We start from the raw sequence: 25567 nt of genomic DNA, 5'->3' as shown, positions 1-25567 counted from the left end.
GTTTCCTTTTTTCATTTATGTATCTGAAGAATGCCTTATTGCCTTTTTTCCCTGACTGAGCTAATTTCTCTTCTGCCTGTGCTTTAGAAGCTCTTAGAATTTGTTTGGCCTCTCTCTGCCTAATCTTATAAATTTGCCTGTCATCCTTGTTTAGTTTTTTTTTTATAATTCCTAAATGCTATATTTTTGTTTTTAATGATTTTGGCCACTTCTGCTGTGATTGGAGTTATTTCCAATGCTGGGAATTGCGGGCAGATGTAAGCTATATTACACAGCCAGCACTCACCACATACTCCATACACTCCTAGCATACATTGGCTATGTTGTTACATCAAGGTGCACAACGGGCTTAATTGCATTGCAGAGTCTACTGTTATCATTGCACATACAGTTCATATATCAATAAGTACAAAGAGGCAATTTTAAATAACACAAAATATTAGAATCAATCTACAAAGTCCAATTTAAATGGTTTTAATAATCTGCAGGAAACTAAAATCAAAACCTAGGACATTGGAGGATTATCTGGTAGGCCAGTACAAGCCGATAGGTAACTCGAAAGCAGAATTTATGCAGATGAGGTGAAAGAATATACCATTATAGGACTGAATGTGTTATGTAATCAACTAGCACCCTTTACTGAAAAGTTTTTTGAATGTGGAATATTCATTGATATAAATTCTCTGCAATATGGTTGAGCATTGCAAATAAAAAAATAAAAATAAATCTTATTACTAAAATAATATAACAGATTAACTGAAATTGTTTACTTGTTGTAGTCTTACATGAAAAGCAAACTGGCCAGAGAAGTCATACATCCCACAAGAATGCATTAAACTTAATGTATTTCTCACTGCTTCTGGACTCAGCAATCTCTCGCCAGTTATTGGACAGAAGCCACCATTAGCCAACGTTGCTGCCATTACACTAGCAGATTCACAGGTCACTTCAATGGAACACAACTAAATAGAAAAAAAGAAAAATATGAAAGAACATCATAATAAGAACTAAACTTGTAAAAACAGTACTTTAGTTAGGGCTCGTTCACATCACCATCTGGATTTTCGTTCTATTCATCCGTTCAGAGGATGAATAAAACGCAAATAAACGGATCCGTTGTAAATCTCATTCAGTTCTATGGAGGTGATAAAGTGTCAGTTACACTCCGTTTGGCTCCTTTCCGTCAGCTTCACGTTATTTTAGGCAAAAAAAATAAAAAATCCTACAGGACTTTTGCTCCCATCTAAAATAACGGATTTGTGACGGATTCGTTTTGGTTTACATAAAAGTCAATGAGTGACGATTGTAACAGATTGCTTTGTATGTGATCCGTTATAAAATCCATTTTTCTGTTCCGTTTTTTTTTTTTTTGAGCATGCTCAAATGAAATTTGAAAAAAAACAACAACAAAAAATGGATCCGTTTAATAACAATGAATAATGGAACATAACGGAAAGCGAAAGGATGCATTGTGTCCGTTTTTTAAAAGGATCAGCTTAGTCAGTCCGTTAAAAAAACTCAAAATATGCTTTCTGTTAGTGTCTGTTGGCTTTCCGTTATTTATTTACTTTCCGTTATTTTGAACGGATTACAACTATAACGGAAAGCCTTGAAACAATATCACCAGACCCAAGAGAGAATCATAAGAACCACCGCATAAATGCACAACCGACAGTCAATCAGTATCAAAAATATATAAAGTTTATTGAACAAACCAACAGACACACATTAAAAATTGTATACAATTAGAACAAAGTGCGGTATGCAATATAACGGAAAGCCTAGCGGTGATGTGAACGAAGCCTTAACTGTATAATTCAAAAATAACAGTAGACTAATAAAGAGAGTAGTCGAGGATTTTGTTAGCATTTCTGATATGTCAATTGTTTAATGAGAAATTAAAGTTCAGAATGAGGTTTTCCAGGACATTAATATTGATGATACTTAAATCAGATCGATGGCGATCAGACAGCCAAAACCCCTATCGACCAGCTGTTAACAGCAGCCACGGCCAACGGAACTAACAATATGTACACAGCTGTAAGCAGATGGAAGAGCTCATTGCTAGAGCTCCAGGGAGCTGGCCACTTCCCTCTAATCTGCAGCCACGCACCTTTTTTAGCACCTCGCTCAGTGTCTCAATAGGTCAGATCACCACCACAAGCCCAGCCTCAGACTAGTGTCCATAACGTAATGACGCTATTGTCAGGACGTTCTGTGAGGAGCGTGACCTGACGCCGCCTCCTCCTTCTTACCAGGCTGCTGCTGCCCTCTGCTTGTGGCTTGTGTACCTCCATAGCTCTGGTATGTAGTTTTTCACTGCTTGTCACACGCTTCGGCCTCATGCACACGACCGTTGTTTTATTCTGTGTCCATTGTTCCATTTTTTGTGATTTTCTGCGGACCCATTGACTTTCTATGGGTCTGTTGAAAACTCGGCTAATGCACCGTTTGCCATCCGCGTCTGTGATCTGTGGTTCCAGTCCGTCAAAAAATATAACCTGTCCTATTTTTTTCACGGAAAACGGTTCGCGGACCCATTCAAGTCAATGGGACCATGAAAAAACGCGGAGGCATACAAGATTGTGATCCGCGCGTCCGCGTCTGTTTTTTTCCTATCATTTGCATGGCAAACTTGACTTAGATTTTTTTTTACTTTCCTTCATGTCTGGTGATCCTCCAAAAATAAAGGAATACACACGGAAACAAAAACGGAAACGGATCACGGAACAACGGAACCCCATTTTGCAGAATGGAACACAACAACGGTCGTGTGCATGAGGCCTTCTGCGAACCCAGCAGACTCCGTCTGCTTAAGAGGGCAGTGAGTGATAACATCACTCTGCCCTCTGATACAAGTAAAATCCAGCAGCAGCAGCGATGAGCAGGAAAAGAAACCAAATTAACCCACAGGATTCTGGCCCCAGCTTGTCCAGCATGTAAGTATGGTGAAATTTTTTGTTTGTGTATAGCAATGTGTACAGCGTGTGTAAGTGTATATGCATAATATATGTGTGAGTATAAAGATATAATGTATGTACAGTATGTGTGAGTGTATATAGATATATGTACAGTATATGAGAGTAGACAGATATACAAAATATAAATATATATATAAATATATATATATATATATATATATATATATATATACATACACTCACCTAAAGAATTATTAGGAACACCATACTAATACGGTGTTGGACCCCCTTTTGCCTTCAGAACTGCCTTAATTCTACGTGGCATTGATTCAACAAGGTGCTGATAGCATTCTTTAGAAATGTTGGCCCATATTGCAGTTGATGGAGATTTGAGGGATGCACATCCAGGGCACGAAGCTCCCGTTCCACCACATCCCAAAGATGCTCTATTGGGTTGAGATCTGGTGACTGTGGGGGCCATTTTAGTACAGTGAACTCATTGTCATGTTCAAGAAACCAATTTGAAATGATTCGAGCTTTGTGACATGGTACATTATCCTGCTGGAAGTAGCCATCAGAGGATGGATACATGTTCTCATTCTGTTTACGCCAAATTCGGACTCTACCATTTGAATGTCTCAACAGAAATCGAGACTCATCAGACCAGGCCTCTGAAAGTCACTGTTAAAGCGTAGGTCACTGTGAAAGTCACGGTCACTGTGAAAGTCACTGTTAACCTCCTCCCAAACGCCTAACGCAGGGATGCGTTCTGCGGGCGGTTTGTTCCTCGTAGACGCATCAGCGCGTCATCTCGCGAGACGCGAGATTACGCGCATAGCTGGGCCGCGCATGCGCAGTGCGGGCCGGCAAAAGTTACAGGAGGAGTTCGTCACCAGCCTGCCAGCCAATGATCATCGCTGGCAGGTTGGTGATTTTTAAAAAATCGAATCACAAGCCATTTAACACATTATATTTATAAATATAATGTGTTAAATGGCTTCTGTGCTCTCTGCTGGGTCCTTTTCGTCGGTTGGTCCCAGCAGAGAGCACACATCACTGTGAGTACACCAAACACTATACATTTAGCCCCAGATCACCCCCCCCCCATCCCCCTAATTAACCCCTTGATCACCCCTGTCAATCACTAGTGAAAGGGAAAAAAGTGATCAGTGTAAACTGTCACTTTTTTTTTCTCACCAGTATTGACTGTTAGGTTTAGATTAGTTTAGGCCCCTTTGGTAGTTAGCTTCAGTTAGCTCCCAGCCCACCGCACCGCAGTCACCGATTCGCTGATTAGCGTATCGCTAATCAGCATTGGTACTTTTATAGTATCTGTAAGTGATCAGAACTGATCATAGTCAGATCTATAATAGTATTAGTGTCACCTTAGCTCGCCCTCCACCCAAAACGCAGTGTTTGCCCGATCAGGCCTGATCGGTCGCCCACACGTGCGTTCAGCCACGCCCACCCTGCTGCAGTGACAAAAAATGTTAAATTTTTTTTTTATCACTGCACATTCACTACACAAGCGCTGCGGCGATAAAAAAAAAAATCAGTTTTGATATTTTTTTATCAATCGCAGCGGCTTCCGGTACTTCGCTAGCCCCCCATTTGTAAGACAGGCTTGCTTTTTTTCTTGGGTAGTCTCAGGGAATACCCCCTAAATTTAATTGACCAAATGGCAAGGAAGGGGTATTCTTCTGAAGAGGCCTACAGGCTTCTGACCCAGTCGGATGAGGAATGGGAACCCTCATCTGACGAATCCAGCGGGTCAGAATATGAACCTGTAGAAAGCCGTGGCATTCTGACCCATAGTTCGGATGATGAGGTTGAGGTCCCTGACCAACAGGCGTATCCGGCCCCGTGTTGCTAGACCACAGGTTGCGCAGGATCCGCTTCAAGGGCAGCAGAGTGGGGCTGGCGCTGTCTGATTACGTGGTGAGGCATACACCAGCAGCGCAGCCCATCCTGGACCTAGTAACAGCACTGCCGTAGAACATGGTGAAGTGGCGAGCACCAGAAGGGCAGTTGAAGCTGGTACGGTTTCCCCGTCGCAGCCAACGCACAGACAGGCCCGTAGAGCCCCTAGAGTCCCTGAGGTGCTGGCAAACCCTGATTGGCAGCCACTATTTTCAGCCGCACCAGTTGTTCCCCCTTTCACCGCCCAGTCTGGAGTTCGGGTTGAGACAGCTCAGATCGGATCGGCACTGGGTTTTTTTAAGCTGTTCTTCACTGCGGAGCTCTTAGACTTAGTCGTGGCAGAAACAAACCGGTATGCCACTCAATTTATAGCCGCCAACCCGGGAAGCTTTTATGCCCAGTCTTTCCGGTGGAAACCCGTCCAAGTTTCCGAATTTAAAACTTTTCTGGGCCTTCTCCTCAACATGGGCCTGACAAAAAAGCATGAATTGCGGTCATATTGGTCCACGAACCCAATTCATCACATGCCCATGTTCTCTGCTGCCATGTCCAGGACACGATTTGAGACCATCCTGCGTTTCCTGCACTTTAGTGATAATAGCACCTCTCGTCCCAGAGGCCACCCAGCTTTTGACCGGCTCCACAAAATTTGGCCCCTCATAGACCACTTTAACACCAAATTTGCAGATTTGTATACCCCTGAGCAAAACATCTGCATAGACGAGTCCCTGATACATTTTACCGGGCGCCTTGGCTTCAAACAATACATCCCAAGCAAGCGCGCCCCGGTATGGGGTCACATTGTATAAGTTTTTTTTTTTACTTCTAGTTGGACCAACCGATGAACCAGCTGCAGCACTGATGTGCATTCTGACAGAAGCATTGCGCTGCTGTCAGATTACACAAAAGTCGGTGTATGCGGCGCTGCAAGACGAGATTTCTCCTCTGCAGTAAAAATACGTTTGCCGAGGCTTATGAGCTGAGGGGCGGTGTTCATATGCTTTGGCAAACATAGTAACATAGTACATAAGGCCGAAAAAAGACATTTATCCATCCAGTTCGGCCTGTCATACTGCAAGTTGATCCAGAGGAAGGCAAAAAAAAAACTGTGAGGTAGAAGCCAATTTTCCTCACTTTAGGGGAATAAAAAATTCCTTCCCGACTCCAATCAGGCAATCAGAATATCTCCCTGGATCAACGACCCCTCTCTAGTAGCTATATCCTGTAATATTATTACACTCCAGAAATACATCCAGGCCCCTCTTGAATTCCTTTATTGTACTTACCATCACCACCTCCTCAGGCAGAGAGTTCCATAGTCTCACTGCTCTTACCGTAAAGAATCCTTTTCTATGTTTGTGTACAAACCTTCTTTCCTCCAAACGCAGAGGATGTCCCCTCGTCACAGTCACAGTCCTGGGGATAAATAGATGATGGGATAGATCTCTGTACTGACCCCTGATATATTTATACATAGTAATTAGATCTCCCCTCAGTCGTCTTTTTTCTAACGTGAATAACCCTAATTTTGATAATCTTTCAGGATACTGTAGTTGCCCCATTCCAGTTATTACTTTAGTTGCCCTCCTCTGGACCCTCTCCAGCTCTGCTATGTCTGCCTTGTTCACTGGAGCCCAGAACTGTACACAGTACTCCATGTGTGATCTGACTAATGATTTGTAAAGTAGTAGGAATATGTTCTCATCACGGGCATCTATGCCCCTTTTGATGCAACCCATTATCTTATTGGCCTTGGCAGCAACTGCCTGACACTGTTTTTTGCAGCTTAGTTTGCTGTTTATTAAAATTCCTAGATCCTTTGTATATAAAAAATTTTATAAAAAATTCCGACAATGATTTATTCATCCACATCGATTGATGTGAATGGAGAAATCGGGTTTGCCAGGGCATACGGGCTGAGTGGGTTTGGATGTTGGGCGGAGCTACTATGTCCTGGCAGACGCCTTTCCCCTCCCTTTTTTTTTTTTTGGCAGAGATTTTTTCATCCACATTGATCGATGCGAATGAAGAAATCTGTGCCGTTCATTTTTTCTTTCAGCCCAGAGGCTGAACGGAAAAAAATATCTCATTACCCGTATGCTCAATATAAGGAGAATAGCAGAAACTCCTAATGCTGGCCATACATGTAATGATTGTGGAGACCCTCAAATGCCAGGGCAGTACAAACACCCCACAAATGACCTCATTTTGGAAAGAAGACACCCCAAGGTATTCGCTGAGGGGCATATTGAGTCCATGAAAGATTGAACTTTTTGTCCCAAGGTAGCTGAAAGGGAGACTCAATTAATTTCCGCTAACTTGTGCCAAAAAAAAATCTTCTATGAACTCGCCATGCCCCTCACGTAATACCTTGGGGTGTCTTCTTTCCAAAATGGGGTCACATGTGGGGTATTTATACTGCCCTGGCATTTTAGGGGCCCTAAAGCGTGAGAAGAAGTCTGGAATCGAAATGTTTAAAAATGCCCTCCTAAAAGGTACTCATTGGAATTTGGGCCCTTTTGCGCACCTAGGCTGTAAAAAGTGTCACACATGTGGTATCGCCGTACTCAGGAGAAGTAGGGCAATGCGTTTTGGGGTGTATTTTTACATATACCCATGCTGAGTGAGAGAAATATCTCTGTAAAATGACAACTTTGTATAAAAAAATGGGAAAAGTTGTCTTTTACAGAGATATTTATGTCACCCAGCATGGGTATATGTAAAAATACACCCCAAAACACATTGCCCTACTTCTCCTGAGTACGGCGATACCACATGTGTGACACTTTTTTGCAGCCTAGGTGCGCAAAGGGGCCCAAATTCCAATGAGTATCTTTCCGATTTCACAGGGCATTTTTTACGCATTTCGATTCCAAACTACTTCTCACTCTTTAGGGCCCCTAAAATGCCTGGGCAGTATAAATACCCCACAAGTGACCCCATTTTGGAAAGAAGACACCCCAAGGTATTTCGTGAGGGGCATGGCGAGTTCATGTAAAATTTTATTTTTTGTCACAAGTTAGTGGAATATGATACTTTGTAAAAAAAAAAATTAAAAAAATCATTTTCCGCTAACTTGTGACAAAAAATAAAAACTTCCATGAAATCACTATGCCCATCAGCGAATACCTTAGGGTGTCTACTTTCTGAAATGGGGTTATTTGTGGGGTGTTTCTACTGTCTGGGCATTGTAGAACCTCAGGAAACATGACAGGTGCTCAGAAAGTCAGAGCTGCTTCAAAGTGCGGAAATTCACATTTTTGTACCATAGTTTGGAAACGCTATAACTTTTGCGCAAACTAATAAATATACACTTATTGCATTTTTTTATCAAAGACATGTAGAACAATAAATTTAGAGAAAAATTTATATAGAAATGTAGTTTTATTAGAAAAATGTTACAACAGAAAGTGAAAAATTTCATTTTTTTGCAAAAATTTCGGTCAATATCGATTAATATCAAAAAAAGTAAAAATGTCAGCAACAATGAAATACCACCAAATGAAAGCTCTATTAGTGAGAAGAAAAGGAGGTAAAATTCATTTGGGTGGTAAGTTGTATGACCAAGCAATAAACCGTGAAAATAGTGTAGTGTGTATTGTAAAAAGTGGTCTGGTCATTAAGGGGGTTTAAGCTAGGGGAGCTGAGGTGGTTAAAGGGGCGGTCACTGTGAAAGACAGTGTTAAAGGGGCGGTCTCTGTGAAAGTCACTGTTAAAAGGGCGCAAAAGAAAAGTTGTAGAGCAGCACAAACGAATCTCTCGACCAATCCTGGAATGCACCAGCCGCGATGGGACCACAGATCCACAGCAGTCCAAAGAACAAGAGTAGATAGCAAAAATCACAGCATCATATCAGGTACATCTGTTTATTGGAAACTTAGAGTGCACACGCAAGTAAAGTACGACGTTTCGGCTACGCAGTAGCCTTCATCAAGTATAAAAATGATAAAACTGGCAACCAAAAATACACAGGATGGGCCACTCCTATATCATAATAGTGCAAATCACCTAGAGGCTGAACCCAATCAACACATGTGTATGAATTAAAAGCAGCCCAAACTCCGGTCAGGCTGTCTGTGACTCATTATAATACAAATGTATATCTGATCCATATTAGATAACATCCGACCCCATTGCATGTGTTCCCGCTCCAAGGCGGCGACACGGAGCAGTCTGTCCAAAAAGATAGAAATAGTGCTAAAGATAGACCCCCTGCTAGATACAATGGGTCTGCCCGGGGGGTCAATCAAACACTTATGTATCTTAGGGAGAATATAAATCAGAGGGGTGACAGGGTGCGGTACCTTGAGAAACTGACATAAATCTTGATCAATAATGCCCCGTGCCTGGGCTGTGTCGACAATGTCTGTCACCACCCTGGCAATCTCCCATTTGGGGTCCTGTCTCAATACTTCATACACCTCCCCGTCATCCAACTGCCTATGTACCTCACCAATATATCTGTCCGTGTCCATTACAACCACAGCCACCCCCCCTTGTCGGCTGGTTTGATACTGATATCTCTGTTTTGTGTAAAATTTTTTAAGGGCTTCCCTCTCACTATGTGTCATATTAGGTTTGTAATGTAACTGCCTACTGTGTTCTTGCAGTATTCTAATCTGTTTGGTAACTATTTGGACATATGATTCAACAATGTGATTGTTGTGTGGAGGCTTAAAATGACTCTTGTTACTTAACTCGTATTTGGCTAAAGACAATTCAGCAACGTCATTATTAGGTGTACCCCTGTTGGCAACATTGGTATCAAAAAAAGCTTTTAATCTAAGACGCCTAAAGAAACCAATCCATATCTGTCGTAGGGCAGGAGGATAGTCCGTGTCCCAAGACAATAACCTGATCAGTGCTCAGTTCAATGGATGATATATTCACCACCAGCTGATTTATTTCTTGTGCGTACGTCTCGTCACTCTCTCTCGTGCTCCCTGGTTGTAACTCGGGTATGTAGGTGGAGGCTGATCTTTTCTGGACCCTGTGATGTTTCCTGCCGCCACGTCTGAGTTTCCTCCCACTGTGTGTAATGGTCTTTCTAAAAAAGCCAACAAGGTACATTCATCCGTTGACTCAGAGTCACACGTTGTGAAACCAAAATGACTTTGATCCAATCTCTTCCCCTTGCCCCTTCGTCTTGGGGGCCTATTACGAGGTTGTTGGTTCTGCCAGTTGTATACCCGTCCGGACTGGAGGTCCTCCAAATCATGGTGTCACTTATCTCGTTTGGTTTTTTCAACCTCAGTTTTGTGTCATTGCACATGTTGGGTTGTTTTCTCTCTGTGAGCTGCAAAATCATATGCAGCAAGCAGCCCCTGAATCTGCACATCTAGAGTAGCAAGGGTTTTCTTAATAGTATCAACCTCTGTATGCAAATATTCAATGTTTAGTAGCATTAGTTCAAAGGAATATTTGTTTTTAACAGATTCAAACTTTTTACAGATTTCCTCATTGTTGGGGAAGAGGTTTGGGCGGAGGTGAGATCTCAATCCCCTGGGAACTCGCTGTGCTTTGTAGTACTCCCTCAGCGTGCTGAGGTGCAATTTAATGGTAGTGAGTATCTTGGACTCTTGTTCAAATTTTCCTTTCAACAGGTCAATAGAAGGAGTACTGAGGAATGTCACATCACTGGCATCCTCATTAATTAGCCTGTGAATGTCTTCTTCAGTATAAAGATATGCACTCATAAAGGCACTCTCAAAGGTCTTACCCGGTCCAGGGGATACATCCATCGGTGAGTATTACCGTGTCACCAGTGCCCGCTCTTAGGATCCAAGATAGCACAAAAGAAGAGTTGTAGAGCAGCCCAAACAAACCTCTCGACCAATCCCGGAATGCACGAGCCGCGATGGGACCACAGATACTCAGCAGTCCAAAGAACAATAGTAGAAAGCAAAAATCACAGCAGCATATCCGTTGCGTCTGTTTATTGGAAGCCTAGAGTGCACACACAAGTAAAGTACAATGTTTCGGCTACGCAGTAGCCTTTATCAAGTGGGTCCTGTGCTGGTGGGGCTACATCAACGACATTTTTATGATTTGGAGTGGCTCTATGGACTCCTTGTATGAATTTCACCAACATCTTAAAAGTGGTGTACCCGGTTTTCAATTCACTGTGACTTCCTCTTAGAGGAGTTACAGTTTCTTGACGTCAGGGTATATATTGAAGGGGGCATGTTGATAACAGATTTGTATAAGAAGCCTATGGATAGAAATAACCTTTTGAGACATGACAGTAGTCACCCACGTTGCATGTTTGATTCCTTGCCTTGGAATCAGATGCTGCGTGTCAGACGGGTGGTATCAGATGATGATGTATTCACTAACCGTATTGATGAGATGTGCAATAAATTCTCCAATAGGAGATATCCGGGTAGGTTGTTGCACAAGACAAGGACTAAAATATCCTTGGTTGACAGAGTGACCACATTTCAGGCTTCCTCTAGGAGTACGAATGCAGGATGCATTCCGTTTGTATCCACCTATGGCAGCCATAGTGCTGATATAGCACATATTTTGAGAAGAGAATGGCATATCTTACACAGGGGCCTCCCTACAGTCTGTGAATTTGATAGCCCGCCATTGATGGCGTATAAGCGGGGCACCAATTTGCATGACAAACTGATTAACCCCTTTAGGACACAGCCTTATTTCAACTTAGGACCAGGCCATTTTTTGCAAATCTGACCAGTGTCACTTTAAGTGGTGATAACTTTAAATGCTTTGACTTATCCAGGCCATTCTGAGACAGTTTTTTTCATCACATATTGTACTTCATGACACTGGTAAAATGAAAATTACTTTACATTCACCATATGTCTACTTCATGTTTGGATCATTTTGGGAATGATATTTTATTTTTTAGGGATGTTACAAGGCTTAGAAGTTTAGAAGCAAATCTTGAAATTTTTCAGAAATTTTCAAAAACCCAATTTTTAGGGACCAGTTCAGGTCTAAAGTCACTTTGCGAGGCTTACATAACAGAAACCACCCAAAAATGACCCCATTCTAGAAACTACACCCCTCAAGGTATTCAAAACTGATTTTACAAACTTTGTTAACCCTTTAGGTGTTCCACAAGAATTAATGGAAAATAGAGCTACAATTTCAAAATTTCACTTTTTTGGCAGATTTTTCATTTTAATATTTTTTTTTACTTTTACAAAGCAAGGGTTAACAGCCAAACCAAACTCAATATTTATGGTTCTGATTCTATAGTTTACAGAAACACCCCATATGTGGTCGTAAACTGCTGTACGGGCACACGGAAGTGCGCAGAAGCAAAGGAATGCCATACGGTTTTTGGAAGTCAGGTTTTGCTGGACAGTTTTTTTTGACACTATGTCCCATTTGAAGCCCCCCTGATGCACCCCTGGGGTAGAAACTCCATGAAGTAACACCATCTAAGAAACTACACCCCTCAAGGTATTCAAAACTGATTTTACAAACATTGTTATCCCTTTAGGTGTTCCACAAGAGTTATTGGCAAATGAAGATGAAATTTCAGAATTTAAATTTTTGGGCAAATTTTCCATTTTAATCGATTTTTTCAGTAACAAAGCAAGGGTTAACAGCCAAACAAAACTCAATATTTATGGCCCTGATTCTGTAGTTTACAGAAACACCACATATGTGGTCGTAAACTGCTGTACTGGCACACGGCAGGGCACAGAAGGAAAGGAATGCCATACGGTTTTTGGAAGGCAGATTTTGCTGGACAGTTTTTTTTTACATCATGTCCCATTTGAAGCCTCCCTGATGCACCCCTAGAGTAGAAACTCCAAAAAAGTGACCCCATTTTAGAAACTACAGGATAGGGTGGAAGTTTTGTTGGTACTAGCTTAGGGTACATATGATTTTTGGTTGCTCTATATTAAATTTTTTGTGAGGCAAAATAACAAGAAATAGCTTTTTTGGCACCGTTTTTATTTTTTGTTATTTACAACATTCATCTGACAGGTTAGATCATGTGGTATTTTTATAGACCAGGTTGTCACGGACGCGGCGATACCTAATATGTTTTTATTTTATTACGGTATTCACCTGAGGGATTAGGTCATGTGATATTTTTATAGAGCAAGTTATTACGGACGCTGCGATACCTAATATGTATACTTTTTTTTATTTATGTAAGTTTTACACAATGATTTCATTTTTGAAGCCCAAAAAATCATGTTTTAGTGTTTCCATAGTCTGAGATCCATAATTTTTTCAGTTTTTGGGCGATTACCTTGGGTAGGGTATGATTTTTGCGGGATGAGATGACGGTTTTATTGGCACTATTTTGGGGTGCGTGTGACTTTTTGATCGCTTGCTATTACACTTTTTGTGATGTAAGGTGACAAAAAATGGTTTATTTAGCACAGTTTTTCTTTAAATTTTTTTACGGTGTTCATCTAAGGGGTTAGGTCATGTGATATTTTTATAGAGCCGGTCGATATGGACGCGGCGATACCTAATATGTATACTTTTTTAAATTTATGTAAGTTTTACACAATAATATCATTTTTGAAACAAAAAAAAATCATGTTTTAGTGTCTTTATATTCTGAGAGCCATAGTTTTTTTCAGTTTTTGGGCGATTGTCTTAGGTAGGATCTCAATTTTTGCGGGATGAGATGACGGTTTGATTGCCACTATTTTGGGGTGCATATGACTTTTTGATCGCTTTTTGATCGCTTGCTATTACACTTTTTGTGATGTAAGGTGACAAAAAATGGTTTATTTAGCACAGTTTTTTTTTTTTTTTTTACGGTGTTCATCTGAGGGGTTAGGTCATGTGATATTTTTATAGAGCCGGTCGATACAGACACGGCGATACCTAATATGTATACTTTTTTTTATTTATGTAAGTTTTACACAATAACAGCTTTTTTAAAGCAAAAAAAATATTATGTTTTAGTGTCTTTATATTCTGAGCCATAGTTTTTTTATTTTTTGGGCGATTGTCTCAGGTAGGGGCTCATTTTTTTGCGGGATGAGGTGACGGTTAGATTGGTACTATTTTAGTGGGCAAACACCTTTTTGATCGCTTGCAGTTGTACTTTTTGTGATGTAAGGTGACAAAACAATGGTTTATTTAGCACAGTTTTTATTTTTTACGGTGTTCATCTGAGGTGGTTAGGTCATGTGATATGTTTATAGAGTCAGTCGATACGAACGCGGCGATACCTAATATGTATACTTTTTTTCCCCCCCTAATTTTACCTTTTTTTTTTTTTTACTTTATTTGGGCAAAATGACGTTTTTGTTTATTTTTACTTGAAACTTAATTTTTTGGGGGGAAAACTTTATTTTTTCAAATTTTTTCACTTTATTTTTTGTCCAACTTTGGGACTTGAACTTTTGGGGGTCTAATCCCTTTACAATGCATTCCAATACTTCTGTAATTCTGAGTATTACTGATACAGCTTCCGGCCTGTGAGATCCAGGGGGCTGGATCTCACAGGCTCGTCACCGGAAGGCAGCGCGATGCCTTCCTTAGGCATCGCGCTGCCTTCCATGCCATCGGGTCCCCCCTACAGCCACATGGGGACCCAATGGCACCGCCGATCGCCGCCGCAAACTGCAGGTCTGAATTGACCTGCGGTTTGCGGCGATCGCCGACACGTGCATTTAGCCAAGGTGCCTGCTTAATGATTTGAGCAGGCACCGGGTTCCGATCACCACCCGCCAGGCGGCGGTGATCGGAAATACACATGACGTACCGGTACGTCATGTGTCCTTAAAGTACCAGGACAACATGCCGTACCGGTACGTCATGTGTCCTGAAGAGGTTAAAACTGACATACCAGGCCAGAGCTACTTGAAACCCAGGAAGACAGGGAATTTCCCATGTCTGGGATGTTGTAATTGCGGGAACATGCTGAAGGGTAACTCGTTTGTCCACCCATACAGTGGCAAGAAATAAAACATTGCAGGACATTACACATGCCGGTCCAAATTTGTCGTTTACATGATTGTCTGTCCTTGCAGCTTGATCTATGTGGGAGAAACAACCATGGAAATTAGGGAGCGCATCAACAAACAAAAGCACTATAAGGAAAAAAATGATGGACAAACCTGTGGCTAAGCATTTCAATGACTGTGGCCACTCTGTCAGATAACTGAGATTTCGGGTCATCGACTCTGTTGAGGTTCCCAAAAGAGGGTGTGACAGGGAACGTATGTTAAGAAAAAAAGAGCTTAAATGGATTTTCACATTACAATCCTTACAACCCCAGGGACTCAACATCAAATTTAATGTGAACAGCGTAGATAGGTAGAGAAACTCATGTATTTTTGTCGGATTCAGTATAAGTATGGTTTTTAAATGGTATTTTATGGTACATTATTATATTTATGGTTATTCACTTCACATATCTACATTGATGTTTATCAGACATATTTTGGTTTCATCCGAGTTTAACTTGATTGTGCTCCATGTCAGTATCCACTGATAGATGGACTACACAGTATTTACTCAACGATCAATTTGACGTTTATTGGATAATCGATCTGGACTTGTGATGCAAATCTATGTGTGAGACATGGTATTGTCCCCATTTATGCATGCATGGCCAGCGGAGTTCTCCATATATTAGGTCTTCCATATTACTTTATTTGCACGGTGGGTGCAGGACCTTGCTCTGGATGATGCGTGACGCACGTGACTGTTGTCACTAGATGCGCACACATGCTGTGAGTAGGAGTTGCACGCTCATCTCTTTGATCCTAGACCGCGGCACGGTGACGTCATGGACATGCGCAACACACTCTGAGAGACGCCGACCTGGAGTGCAAACACATGCGATGGGGTCGGATGTTATCTAATATGGATCAGGTACACATTTGTATTATAATGAGTCACAGACAGCCTGACCGGAGTTTGGGCTGCTTTTAATTCGTACACATGTGTTGATTGGGTTGAGCCTCTGTGATTGGCACTATTATGATATAGGAGTGGCCACTTATGTGTATTTATGGATGACAGTTTTATCATTTGTATACTTGATGAAGGCTACTGCGTAGCCGAAACATCGTATTTTACTTGTGTGTGCACTCGAGGCTTCCAATAAACAGATGCACCTGATATGCTGCAGTGATTTTTGCTATCTACTATTGTTAAAGGGGTGGTCACTGTAAAAGTCACTGTTAACCTGTTGGGTACACAGGGCGTACCTGTACGCCCTGATGTCCCGGTACTTAAGGACACAGGGCGTACAGGTACGTCCTATATAGTTCCGATCACCACCAGGCGGTGATCGGAACTGGGTACCTGCTGAAATCAATCAGCAGGCACCCTGGGTCAATGCAAAGGGGGGTCCTGTGACCCCCCTTTCATATCGGCAATCGCTTCAAACCGCAGACCTGTGGTTTGCAGCGCTTTCAGAAGTTTCTGATCTACTAAAGGCAGAAGTCTGATCAGACTTTGTAAAGTAAAAATACAGTACAGTACACAGTATACAGACATCAGACCCACTGGATCTTCAAGAATCAAGTGGGTCTGGGTCAAAAAAAAAAAGGGGAAAAAAAGGAAAAATAAAAAAACACATTTATCACTGATTAAAAATTAAAAAATGTAAATCCCCTACACATGTTTGATAACACCGCGTCCGTAAGGACCTGATCTATAAAACGGTAATGTTACTTTCCCCGCACGGTGAACGCCATAAAAAAATAAAAATATGATGAAATAGAAATTTTTCCCACCTTACTTTCCAAAAAAGGTAATAAAAGTGATAAAAAAAGTCGTATGTAAGCCAAAATAGTACCAATCAAACAGTCACCTCATCCTGCAAAAAATTAGCCCCTACATAAGACAATGGCCCAAAAAATAAAAAAACTATGGCTCTCAGACTAAAACATGAATTTTTTGTTTCAAAAATGCTTTTTTATACGTAAAAAAAAAAAGTTGACATAGTAGGTATCGCCGCTTCCGTAAGAACCTGCTCTAAAAAAATACCACATGATCTAAACCCTGAGGTGAACACCGTAAAAAAAAAAAACGGTGTCACCTTACATCACAAAAAGTGTAATAGCAAGCCATCAAAAAGTCATATGCACCCCAAAGTAGTGCCAATCTAACCTTCATCTCATCCCGCAAAAATGATACCTAACCTGAGACAATCAACTAAAAACAGAAAAAACGATGGCTCTCAGACTATGGAGACACTAAAACATGAATTTTTTTTGTTTCAAAAATATTATTGTGTAATACCTAAATAAATAAAAAAAAGTATACATATTAGGTATTGCCGCGTCCGTAAGAACCTGCTCTATAAAAACAGCACATGATATAAACTGTCAGATGAACGTTGTAAATAATAAATAATAAAAACTGTGCCAAAACAGCTATTTTTTGGCAACTTTTCCATTTTAATCCTTTTTTTCCCGTAACAAAGCAAGTGTTAACAGCCAAACAAAACTCAATATTTATTGCCCTGATTATGTAGTCTACAGAAATGCCCCATATGTGGTCGTAAACTGCTGTATGGCCACACGGCAGGGCGCAGAAGGAAAGGAACGCCATATGGTTTTTGGAAGGCAGTTTTTGCTGGACTGTTTTTTTGACACCATGTCCCATTTGAAGCCCCCCTGATGCACCCCTAGAGTAGAAACTCCAAAAAGTCACCCCATTTAAGAAACTACACCCCTTAAGGTATTCAAAACTGATTTTACAAACTTTGTTAACCCTTTAAATGTCCTACAAGAGTTAATGGCAAATAGAGATGACATTTCAGAATTTCTATTTTTTGTTACTTTGCCTCACAAAAAGTGTAATATAGAGCAACCAAAAATCATATGTACCCTAAAATACTACTAACAAAACTGACACCTTATCCCGTAGTTTGCAAAATGGGGTCACTTTTTTGGAGTTTCTACTCTACGGGTGCATCAGGGGGCTTCAAATGGGACATGGTGTCTAAAAACCATTCCAGCAAAATCTGCCTTCCAAAAACCAAATGGCGTTCCTTTCCTTCTGCGCCCTGCTGTGTGCCCGTACAGCAGTTTACGACCACATATGGGGTGTTTCTGTAAACTGCAGAATCAGAGTAATTCATTTTGTTTGGCTGGTAACCCTTGCTTTCTACTGGAAAAAAATTATTAAAATGGAAAATCTTCCAAAAAAGTGAAATTCTGAAATTTTATCTCCATTTTCCATTAAATCTTATGGAACGCCTAAAGGGTTAATAAAGCTTTTAAAATCAGTTTTGAATACCTTGAGGGGTGTAGTTTCTTAGATGTGGTCACTTTTATGGAATTTCTACTCTAGGGGTGCATCAGGGGTTCTTCAAATGGGACATGGTGTCAAAAAAAAGGTCATCAAAATCTGCCTTCCAGAAACCATATGGCGTTCCTTTCCTTGTGCGCCCTGCCGTGTGCCCGTACAGCAGTTTACGACCACATATGGGGTGTTTCTATAAACTACAGAATCAGGGCCATAAATATTGAGTTTTGTTTGGCTGTTAACCCTTCCTTTGTTACTGGAAAAATGGAAAATTTGCCAAAATAAATCAAAATTCAGAAATGTTATCTCCATTTGCCATTAACACGGTTAACGACGTTTGTAAAATCAGTTTTGAAAACCTTGAGGGGTGTAGTTTCTAAAATTGGGTCATTTTTGGGTGGTTTCTATTATGTAAGCCTCAAAAAGTGACTTCAGACCTGAAGTGGTCCTTAAAAAGTGGGTTTTTGAAAATTTCTTATATATACAGTACAGACCAAAAGTTTGGACACACCTTCTCATTCAAAGAGTTTTCTTTATTTTCATGACTAGGAAAATTGTAGATTCACACTGAAGGCATCAAAACTATGAATTAACACATATGGAATTATATACATAACAAACAAGTGTGAAACAACTGGAAATATATCATATTCTAGGTTCGTCAAAGTAGCCACCTTTTGCTTGGATTACTGCTTTGCACACTCTTGGCATTTTCTTGATGAGCTTTTTTTATACAAAGTTGGCATTTGACCAAGATATTTATCTCACCCAGCATGGGTATATGTAAAAAGACACCCCAAAACACATTCCCCAACATTCCCCAACTTCTACTGAATACGGAGATACCAGATGTGTGACACTTTTTTGCAGCCTAGGTGGGCAAAGGGGCCCATATTCCAAAGAGCACCTTTCGGATTTCACTCGTCATTTTTTACAGAATTTGATTTCAAACTCCTTACCACACATTTGGGCCCCTAGAATGCCAGGGCAGTATAACTACCCCACAAGTGACCCCATTTTGGAAAGAAGAGACCCCAAGGTATTTCGTGATGGGCATAGTGAGTTCATAGAACTTTTTATTTTTTGTCACAAGTTAGTGGAATATGAGACTTTGTAAGAAAAGAAAAAAAAAATAAAATCATCATTTTCCGCTAACTTGTGACAAAAAATAAAAAGTTCTATGAACTCACTATGCCCATCAGCGAATACCTTAGGGTGTGTACTTTCTGAAATGGGGTCATTTGTGGGGTGTTTGTACTGTCTGGGCATTGTAGAACCTCAGGAAACATGACAGGTGCTCAGAAAGTCAGAGCTGCTTCAAAAAGCGGAAATTCACATTTTTGTACCATAGTTTGTAAACGCTATAACTTTTACCCAAACCATTTTTTTTTTACCCAAACATTTTTTTTTTATCAAAGACATGTAAAACAATAAAGTTAGAGCAAAATTTCTATATGGATCTCATTTTTTTTTGCAAAATTTTACAACTGAAAGTGAAAAATGTCATTTTTTTGCAAAAAAATCGTTAAATCTCGATTAATAACAAAAAAAGTAAAAATGTCAGCAGCAATGAAATACCACCAAATGAAAGCTCTATTAGTGAGAAGAAAAGGAGGTAAAATTTATTTGGGTGGTAAGTTGCATGACCGAGCAATAAACGGTGAAAGTAGTGTAGGTCAGAAGTGTAAAAAGTGGCCTGGTCTTTCAGGGTGTTTAAACACTGGGGGCTGAGGTGGTTAAGCCAGTACTCTCTGCTCTGCACTGATGAGGGGCAATCAAACCCTGAAACAGCTGTCTGCAAAAGAGGAGATGGCTTATTTAATATCCAAGTCACGTCTCAAGGCTTATTTTAAGAGCTGCCTCTGCCTAGCATACCCATGAGAAGCCTGCTACATCACAGGTAGTGAAGAAAAAGCCCTTGCTCTGTACGCACAGGGCAGGGTGGAGCATCAGAGCAAGAAATGCTCCGATGCGCCATTCATACAGGTTAAATGACTGAAGAGGTGCAGTCCTGTATGAATAGCACTGCTGCTCTTTCAGTTCCCCTGCTGCGTGCCTGCAAATTGGCACTGGGATACATTGTGAGGACTCATGAGCATGCACACATAAAAGCGAATACTTCAGGAGGATGAGTCCTCAATGTATTCTAATGCTGGCACACAGGGTGGGAACAGAGGTGAGTATGGACATATAACCAAGTGATCCAAAGTCAGGGACAGCAGTATTATTTATGCAATACTGAACGTAATAGGGCTCGAGGAAGGTGACTCCACACTGAACACAGGAGGGAAGGGGAACAGTAACTGGGCCTGGAAACTAGGGAAGAAACAGGTCACCTCTGAGAAAACCCTAATCCGGGCCCTAACTATCTATCAATATGAATAGACCCTGAAGGTAGGAATATTCATATGCAGGATACCTAAGCCTTTATATCCCTTTATATCCCTATTAGGCCCTGGAAAAGGTTAGGACTAGAGGCAGCCCATTCCTCCCCAGATGAATGAATGGAAGTCTCTGTCTCAGGCCCAGATACAAACAACAGGGAATATAACAAACACAAACAAATGCGACACTTAACGGTAAAAAAAAAAAAAAAAGACTCTAAAAACTTTCCATTTGCTACTATTGGCAAGGTTGATGCGGAAATTGAAGGTTTGCCGTTTGCTTGTAGTTCCCATTTTCTCCTACCTGCCAGGGTGGCGCTAGACAGCAAGAACATTGTGAGATTTTTGTAGATAGTGGAGCAGCTGTCAATCTCATTGATAATCAATTTGCAACAACGCATGGTTTCCAGGTATGCACTTTGGAAAAGGATATACCTGTTTTTGCGATCGATTCCGCTCCACTTTCTCAAAGATTGTTAAAGGGCATAGTTCACAATATCCGTTTGACTGTGGGTGACGCTCATGTTGAGGATAAATTGATGAATGCTCCAGCCGTCTTCCAACATTTTGTGAACAACATTTTTTATCATTTAATGGGGAAATTTGTTCTGGTGTATCTAGATGACATTTAGATTTTTTCTCCTGATTTCAAGACTCATCGGGACCACCTACGTCAGGTCTTGCTGATTCTGCGGGAGAATAAATTGTACGCTAAACTGGAAAAATGTGTGTTTACGGTTCCAGAGATTCAATTTCTTGGTTTTCTTCTCTCCGCTTCTGGTTTTCGCATGGACCCTGACAAGGTCTGCACTGTGCTTGATTGGGAGCTTCCTGAGAATCAGAAGGCGCTGATGCGGTTTTTGGGTTTTGCCAATTATTAGCGAAAGTTCATTTTGAATTATTCCTCTGTTGTTAAGCCACTCACTGATATGACTAAAAAGGGGGTAGATTTTTCCTCGTGGTAGGTAGATGCGCTTAAAGCCTTTTCTAGTATCAAAGAGAGTTTTGCTTCCGCTCCCATTTTGGTACAATCTGATGTCTCTCTACCTTTTATTGTTGAGGTGGACGCTTCTGAGGTGGGTGTGGGTGCAGTCTTATTTCAGGGTCCCTCTCCTGCCAAATGGCGACCGTGTGCCTTTTTCTCAAGGAAACTCTCCTCTGCAGAGAGAAATTACGATGTGGGAGATAGGGAGTTGTTGGCCATCAAATTAGAGGAATGGCGCCATTGGTTAGAGGGAGCCAGACACCCTATTACCGTGTTTACCGACCATAAGAATCTGGCCTACTTGGAATCGGCCAAGCGTCTGAACCCGAGACAGGCCATTTTGTTGTCACGTTCCGCCCTGGGGTTAAAAATGTGAAGGCGGATGCCCTTTCACGTTGTTTTCCGGGAGGGGGGAACTTTGAAGACCCGGGTCCTATTTTGGCTGAAGGGGTGGTCGTCTCTGCTCTTTATCCTGATTTGGAGGCAGAGGTTCAGGCAGCCCAGGCAGAGGCTCCTGATCTTTGTCCTCCTGGGAGGTTGTTTGTGCCTCTCGCTTTACGACACAAGGTTTTTAGGGAGCACCACGATACTGTCCTTGCTGGGCACCCGGGGAGTAGAGCCACAGTGGATCTCATTGCTCGGAGATTCTGGTGGCCGACTCTTCGTAAGACGGTAGAGGGTTTTGTGGCAGCCTGCGAGACCTGCGCTCGTGCCAAGGTCCCTCATTCATGGCCATCGGGTTCTCTCCTCCCGTTACCCATTCCTTCCCGTCCTTGGACGCATCTGTCCATGGACTTCATTACGGACCTGCCTCATTCCTCTGGGAAGACTGTGATTCTGGTAGTAGTGGACCATTTTAGCAAAATGGCGCATTTCATTCCCTTTCCTGGGTTACCCAATGCTAAGACGTTGGCGCAAGCGTTTGTTGATCACATTGGTAAATTGCATGGCATTCCTTCAGACATCGTTTCTGATAGGGGCACGAAATTTATTTCCAGATTCTGGAAGGCCTTCTGTTCTGGCTTGGGGATTCGGTTGTCGTTCTCTTCTGCTTTTCACCTGCAGTCCAATGGTCAGACCGAACGCGTCAATCAGAATCTGGAGACATATCTGCGCTGTTTTGTGGCGGAGAATCAGGAGGATTGGTATTCTTTTTTGTCCCTTGCTGAGTTTGCTTTAAATAACCGTCGCCAGGAGTCCTCTGATAAGTCACCATTTTTTGGTGCATATGGGTTTCATCCGCAGTTTGGGACATTCTATGGAGAGGGGTCTTCTGGTTTACCTGATGAGGAGAGATTTTCCTCGTCTTTGTCATTTATTTGGCAAAAGATTCAGGGTAATCTGAAGAGGATGAGTGAGAGATATAAGCGTGTGGTGGATAAGAGACGTGTGCCTGGTCCGGACCTAAATGTGGGTGATCTGGTGTGGTTGTCTACAAAGAATATCAAACTGAAGGTTCCCTCCTGGAAGTTGGGTCCTAAGTTTATTGGGCCTTACAAGATCTTGTCCGTCATCAATCCCGTTGCTGTAATGACCGGCGTCACGCACAGGGAGGGAAAAGGGAAAGCCCTGCCCAAGGGAGAGGGAAAGGTGTTGACCCCTTACTCACCTTGCGGCTGGCACCTGACTGTCCTGACGTCCCTAGACGGGTTCCTCACCCGTGCGGCGATCACGTGCCTAAACCCTGGCTTTCCCTAAAATGAGCCCTAGATAGTGAACGGGCCGGTGGGATCGCTAGTCCGCACCACTGACACTAAGAGGGAAACACCAGGGAGAGGACAGACAATACAGACAAACACATACACCCAGGTGGGTGACCACAGCAGACCATAAGGGTCCAACAGGGATCCGGAGGGTAGCGTTCTGGACCAACAACCAGAGAACGCAGCAACACAACTCCAGAGGGTCAGAATAGATGTCCAGGCAGGAAGCTCTATATCTGGCAACCGGAGAAGTGTGAGAGGGGAATATAGGGAGGTTGGGAGTGCTGGACAAGGAACAGCTGAGGAGAGGAGCTACGGATCCCTGAGTGAGCCAAAAAGGGTTGCAAAGCAAACCCAGAAAGCTACCATAAGGACACAGCCCTATCTTACATAGAGCGCGCAGCCAACCGCTCCGACTTCCTGACCCCGGGTATAACGGAGTCAGGCGTGGTTCTTGACACCCTCGTGACAGTTGCCTTCCATCTTGATCTTCCTCAGACTTGGAAGATCCATAATGTTTTTCACAGGTCCCTATTAAAACCTTATGTCCAACCCACTGTACCCTCTTCTTTGCCTCCTCCTCCAATTGTTGTTGATGGTAATCCTGAATTTCAGGTCTCTAGGATTGTGGATTCTCGCATTATCCGCGGTTCTCTCCAGTACCTCGTTCATTGGGAGGGTTATGGTCCTGAGGAGAGGATGTTGGTCCCAGTGGCGGACATTAAGGCCACTCGTCTCATCAGTGCTTTTCATAAGTCTCCTGAGAAGGTGGGCTCTGAGTGTCCGGAGTCCACCTGTAGAGGGAGGGGTACTGTCACCACCAGTTCTGTGAGAAGGTCTGGCAGATGTCCTTCTCTACCTCTTGCGTGATGTTCTTTGTTTTGGTTTCACTTTCTGTCATCTCCTTTCCTTCTCCCAGGTGTCACCTATTTAGACTAATCGTCTCCCTTTATATTCCCTCCCATACTGCCTCACTTTGCGGTTTATACTACTTCCTGGATGAAGTGTTTACTGCTGGAGGCTGCTGCTGCTTGCTCAGATAAGTCTTTTCATGTATTTTCATGTGTTTTCATTTCCTTTCTGGCTTGATTCTAGGTGACCCTGACTCCGTCCCTATTAAGTGCAGGGAGCCGGTGGTCGTGTCCCCTCACTATTATAGGGTTTTCAGGTGTCACACAGTCTTAGGTACGTGGGCATGCAATTGTCTACCATTGCGACCCTTGCATGGGCATAGCAGTCAGGGAGAGCTCTTAGGGTTTTATAGGGCTCACCTATATGCTCCTTAGTTTGGGATCAAGCCAGTCGGACGTTTATTCATAAATTCCAGCTATCTGCAACATCATCCGTGACAATCCCACTAGGGGTGATGCTCTGTTTGGTCTGGTAATTTCTAACGATGCAGAGCTTGTTGGGAATATGACTGTTTGTGAAACATCTGGTAATAGTGACTACAATGTAATTATGTTCCCCCTGAACTGTAAAAAACTAACTGTGGCTGGGAGGGCAAAAATACTTTATTTAAAAAAAAAAACAAGGAAAATTTACATGGTTTGGGGACAGCACTTCCGTGCAGAGTTTGGGAGCATTTAAAAATACAAATCTGAGGTGTCAGTTGAATCCTTTGATTTACGAAGCTTATTAAAATCTGTAAAAAAAATAAAACAGGGAGATGGTCACTGAGGCTCAGGAAAAGGCAGAGTACTAAATGGGTTTTAAGCTATGTACAGTCGTGGCCAAAAGTTTTGAGAATGACACAAATATTAGTTTTCACAAAGTTTGCTGCTAAACTGCTTTTAGATCTTTGTTTCAGTTGTTTCTGTGATGTAGTGAAATATAATTACACGCACTTCATACGTTTCAAAGGCTTTTATCGACAATTGCATGACATTCATGCAAAGAGTCAGTATTTGCAGTGTTGGTCCTTCTTTTTCAGGACCTCTGCAATTCGACTGGGCATGCTCTCAATCAACTTCTGGGCCAATTCCTGACTGATAGCAACCCATTCTTTCATAATCACTTCTTGGAGTTTGTCAGAATTAGTGGGTTTTTGTTTGTCCACCCGCCTCTTTAGGATTGACCACAAGTTCTCAATGGGATTAAGATCTGGGGAGTTTCCAGGCCATGGACCCAAAATGTCAACGTTTTGGTCCCCGAGCCACTTAGTTATCACTTTTGCCTTATGGCACGGTGCTCCATCGTGCTGGAAAATGCATTGTTCTTCACCAAACTGTTGTTGGATTGTTGGAAGAAGTTGCTGTTGGAGGGTGTTTTGGTACCATTCTTTATTCATGGCTGTGTTTTTGGGCAAAATTGTGAGTGAGCCCACTCCCTTGGATGAGAAGCAACCCCACACATGAATGGTCACAGGATGCTTTACTGTTGGCATGACACAGGACTGATGGTAGCGCTCACCTTTTCTTCTCTGGACAAACCTTT

At 42.0% G+C, this 25567-nt stretch overlaps 1 protein-coding gene across 1 annotated transcript in view; it reads right to left on the bottom strand.

Moving 5' to 3' along the window:
* LOC121008604 (glutaminase kidney isoform, mitochondrial-like) overlaps nt 1-25567 on the bottom strand; it is a 1417393-nt gene that overhangs the window by 412561 nt on the left and 979265 nt on the right. The window contains exon 12 of the mRNA XM_040441254.1: nt 786-962. Coding sequence (XP_040297188.1) covers nt 786-962 — 177 coding nt within the window. The remainder of the gene's footprint in view (nt 1-785; nt 963-25567) is intronic.

The sequence above is a fragment of the Bufo bufo genome, chromosome 7, assembly GCF_905171765.1.
Source record: "Bufo bufo chromosome 7, aBufBuf1.1, whole genome shotgun sequence".
NCBI lineage: Eukaryota > Metazoa > Chordata > Amphibia > Anura > Bufonidae > Bufo > Bufo bufo.
The sequence above is the reverse complement of the archived record's forward strand: the minus strand, read 5'-3'. Positions and strand labels throughout refer to the sequence as shown.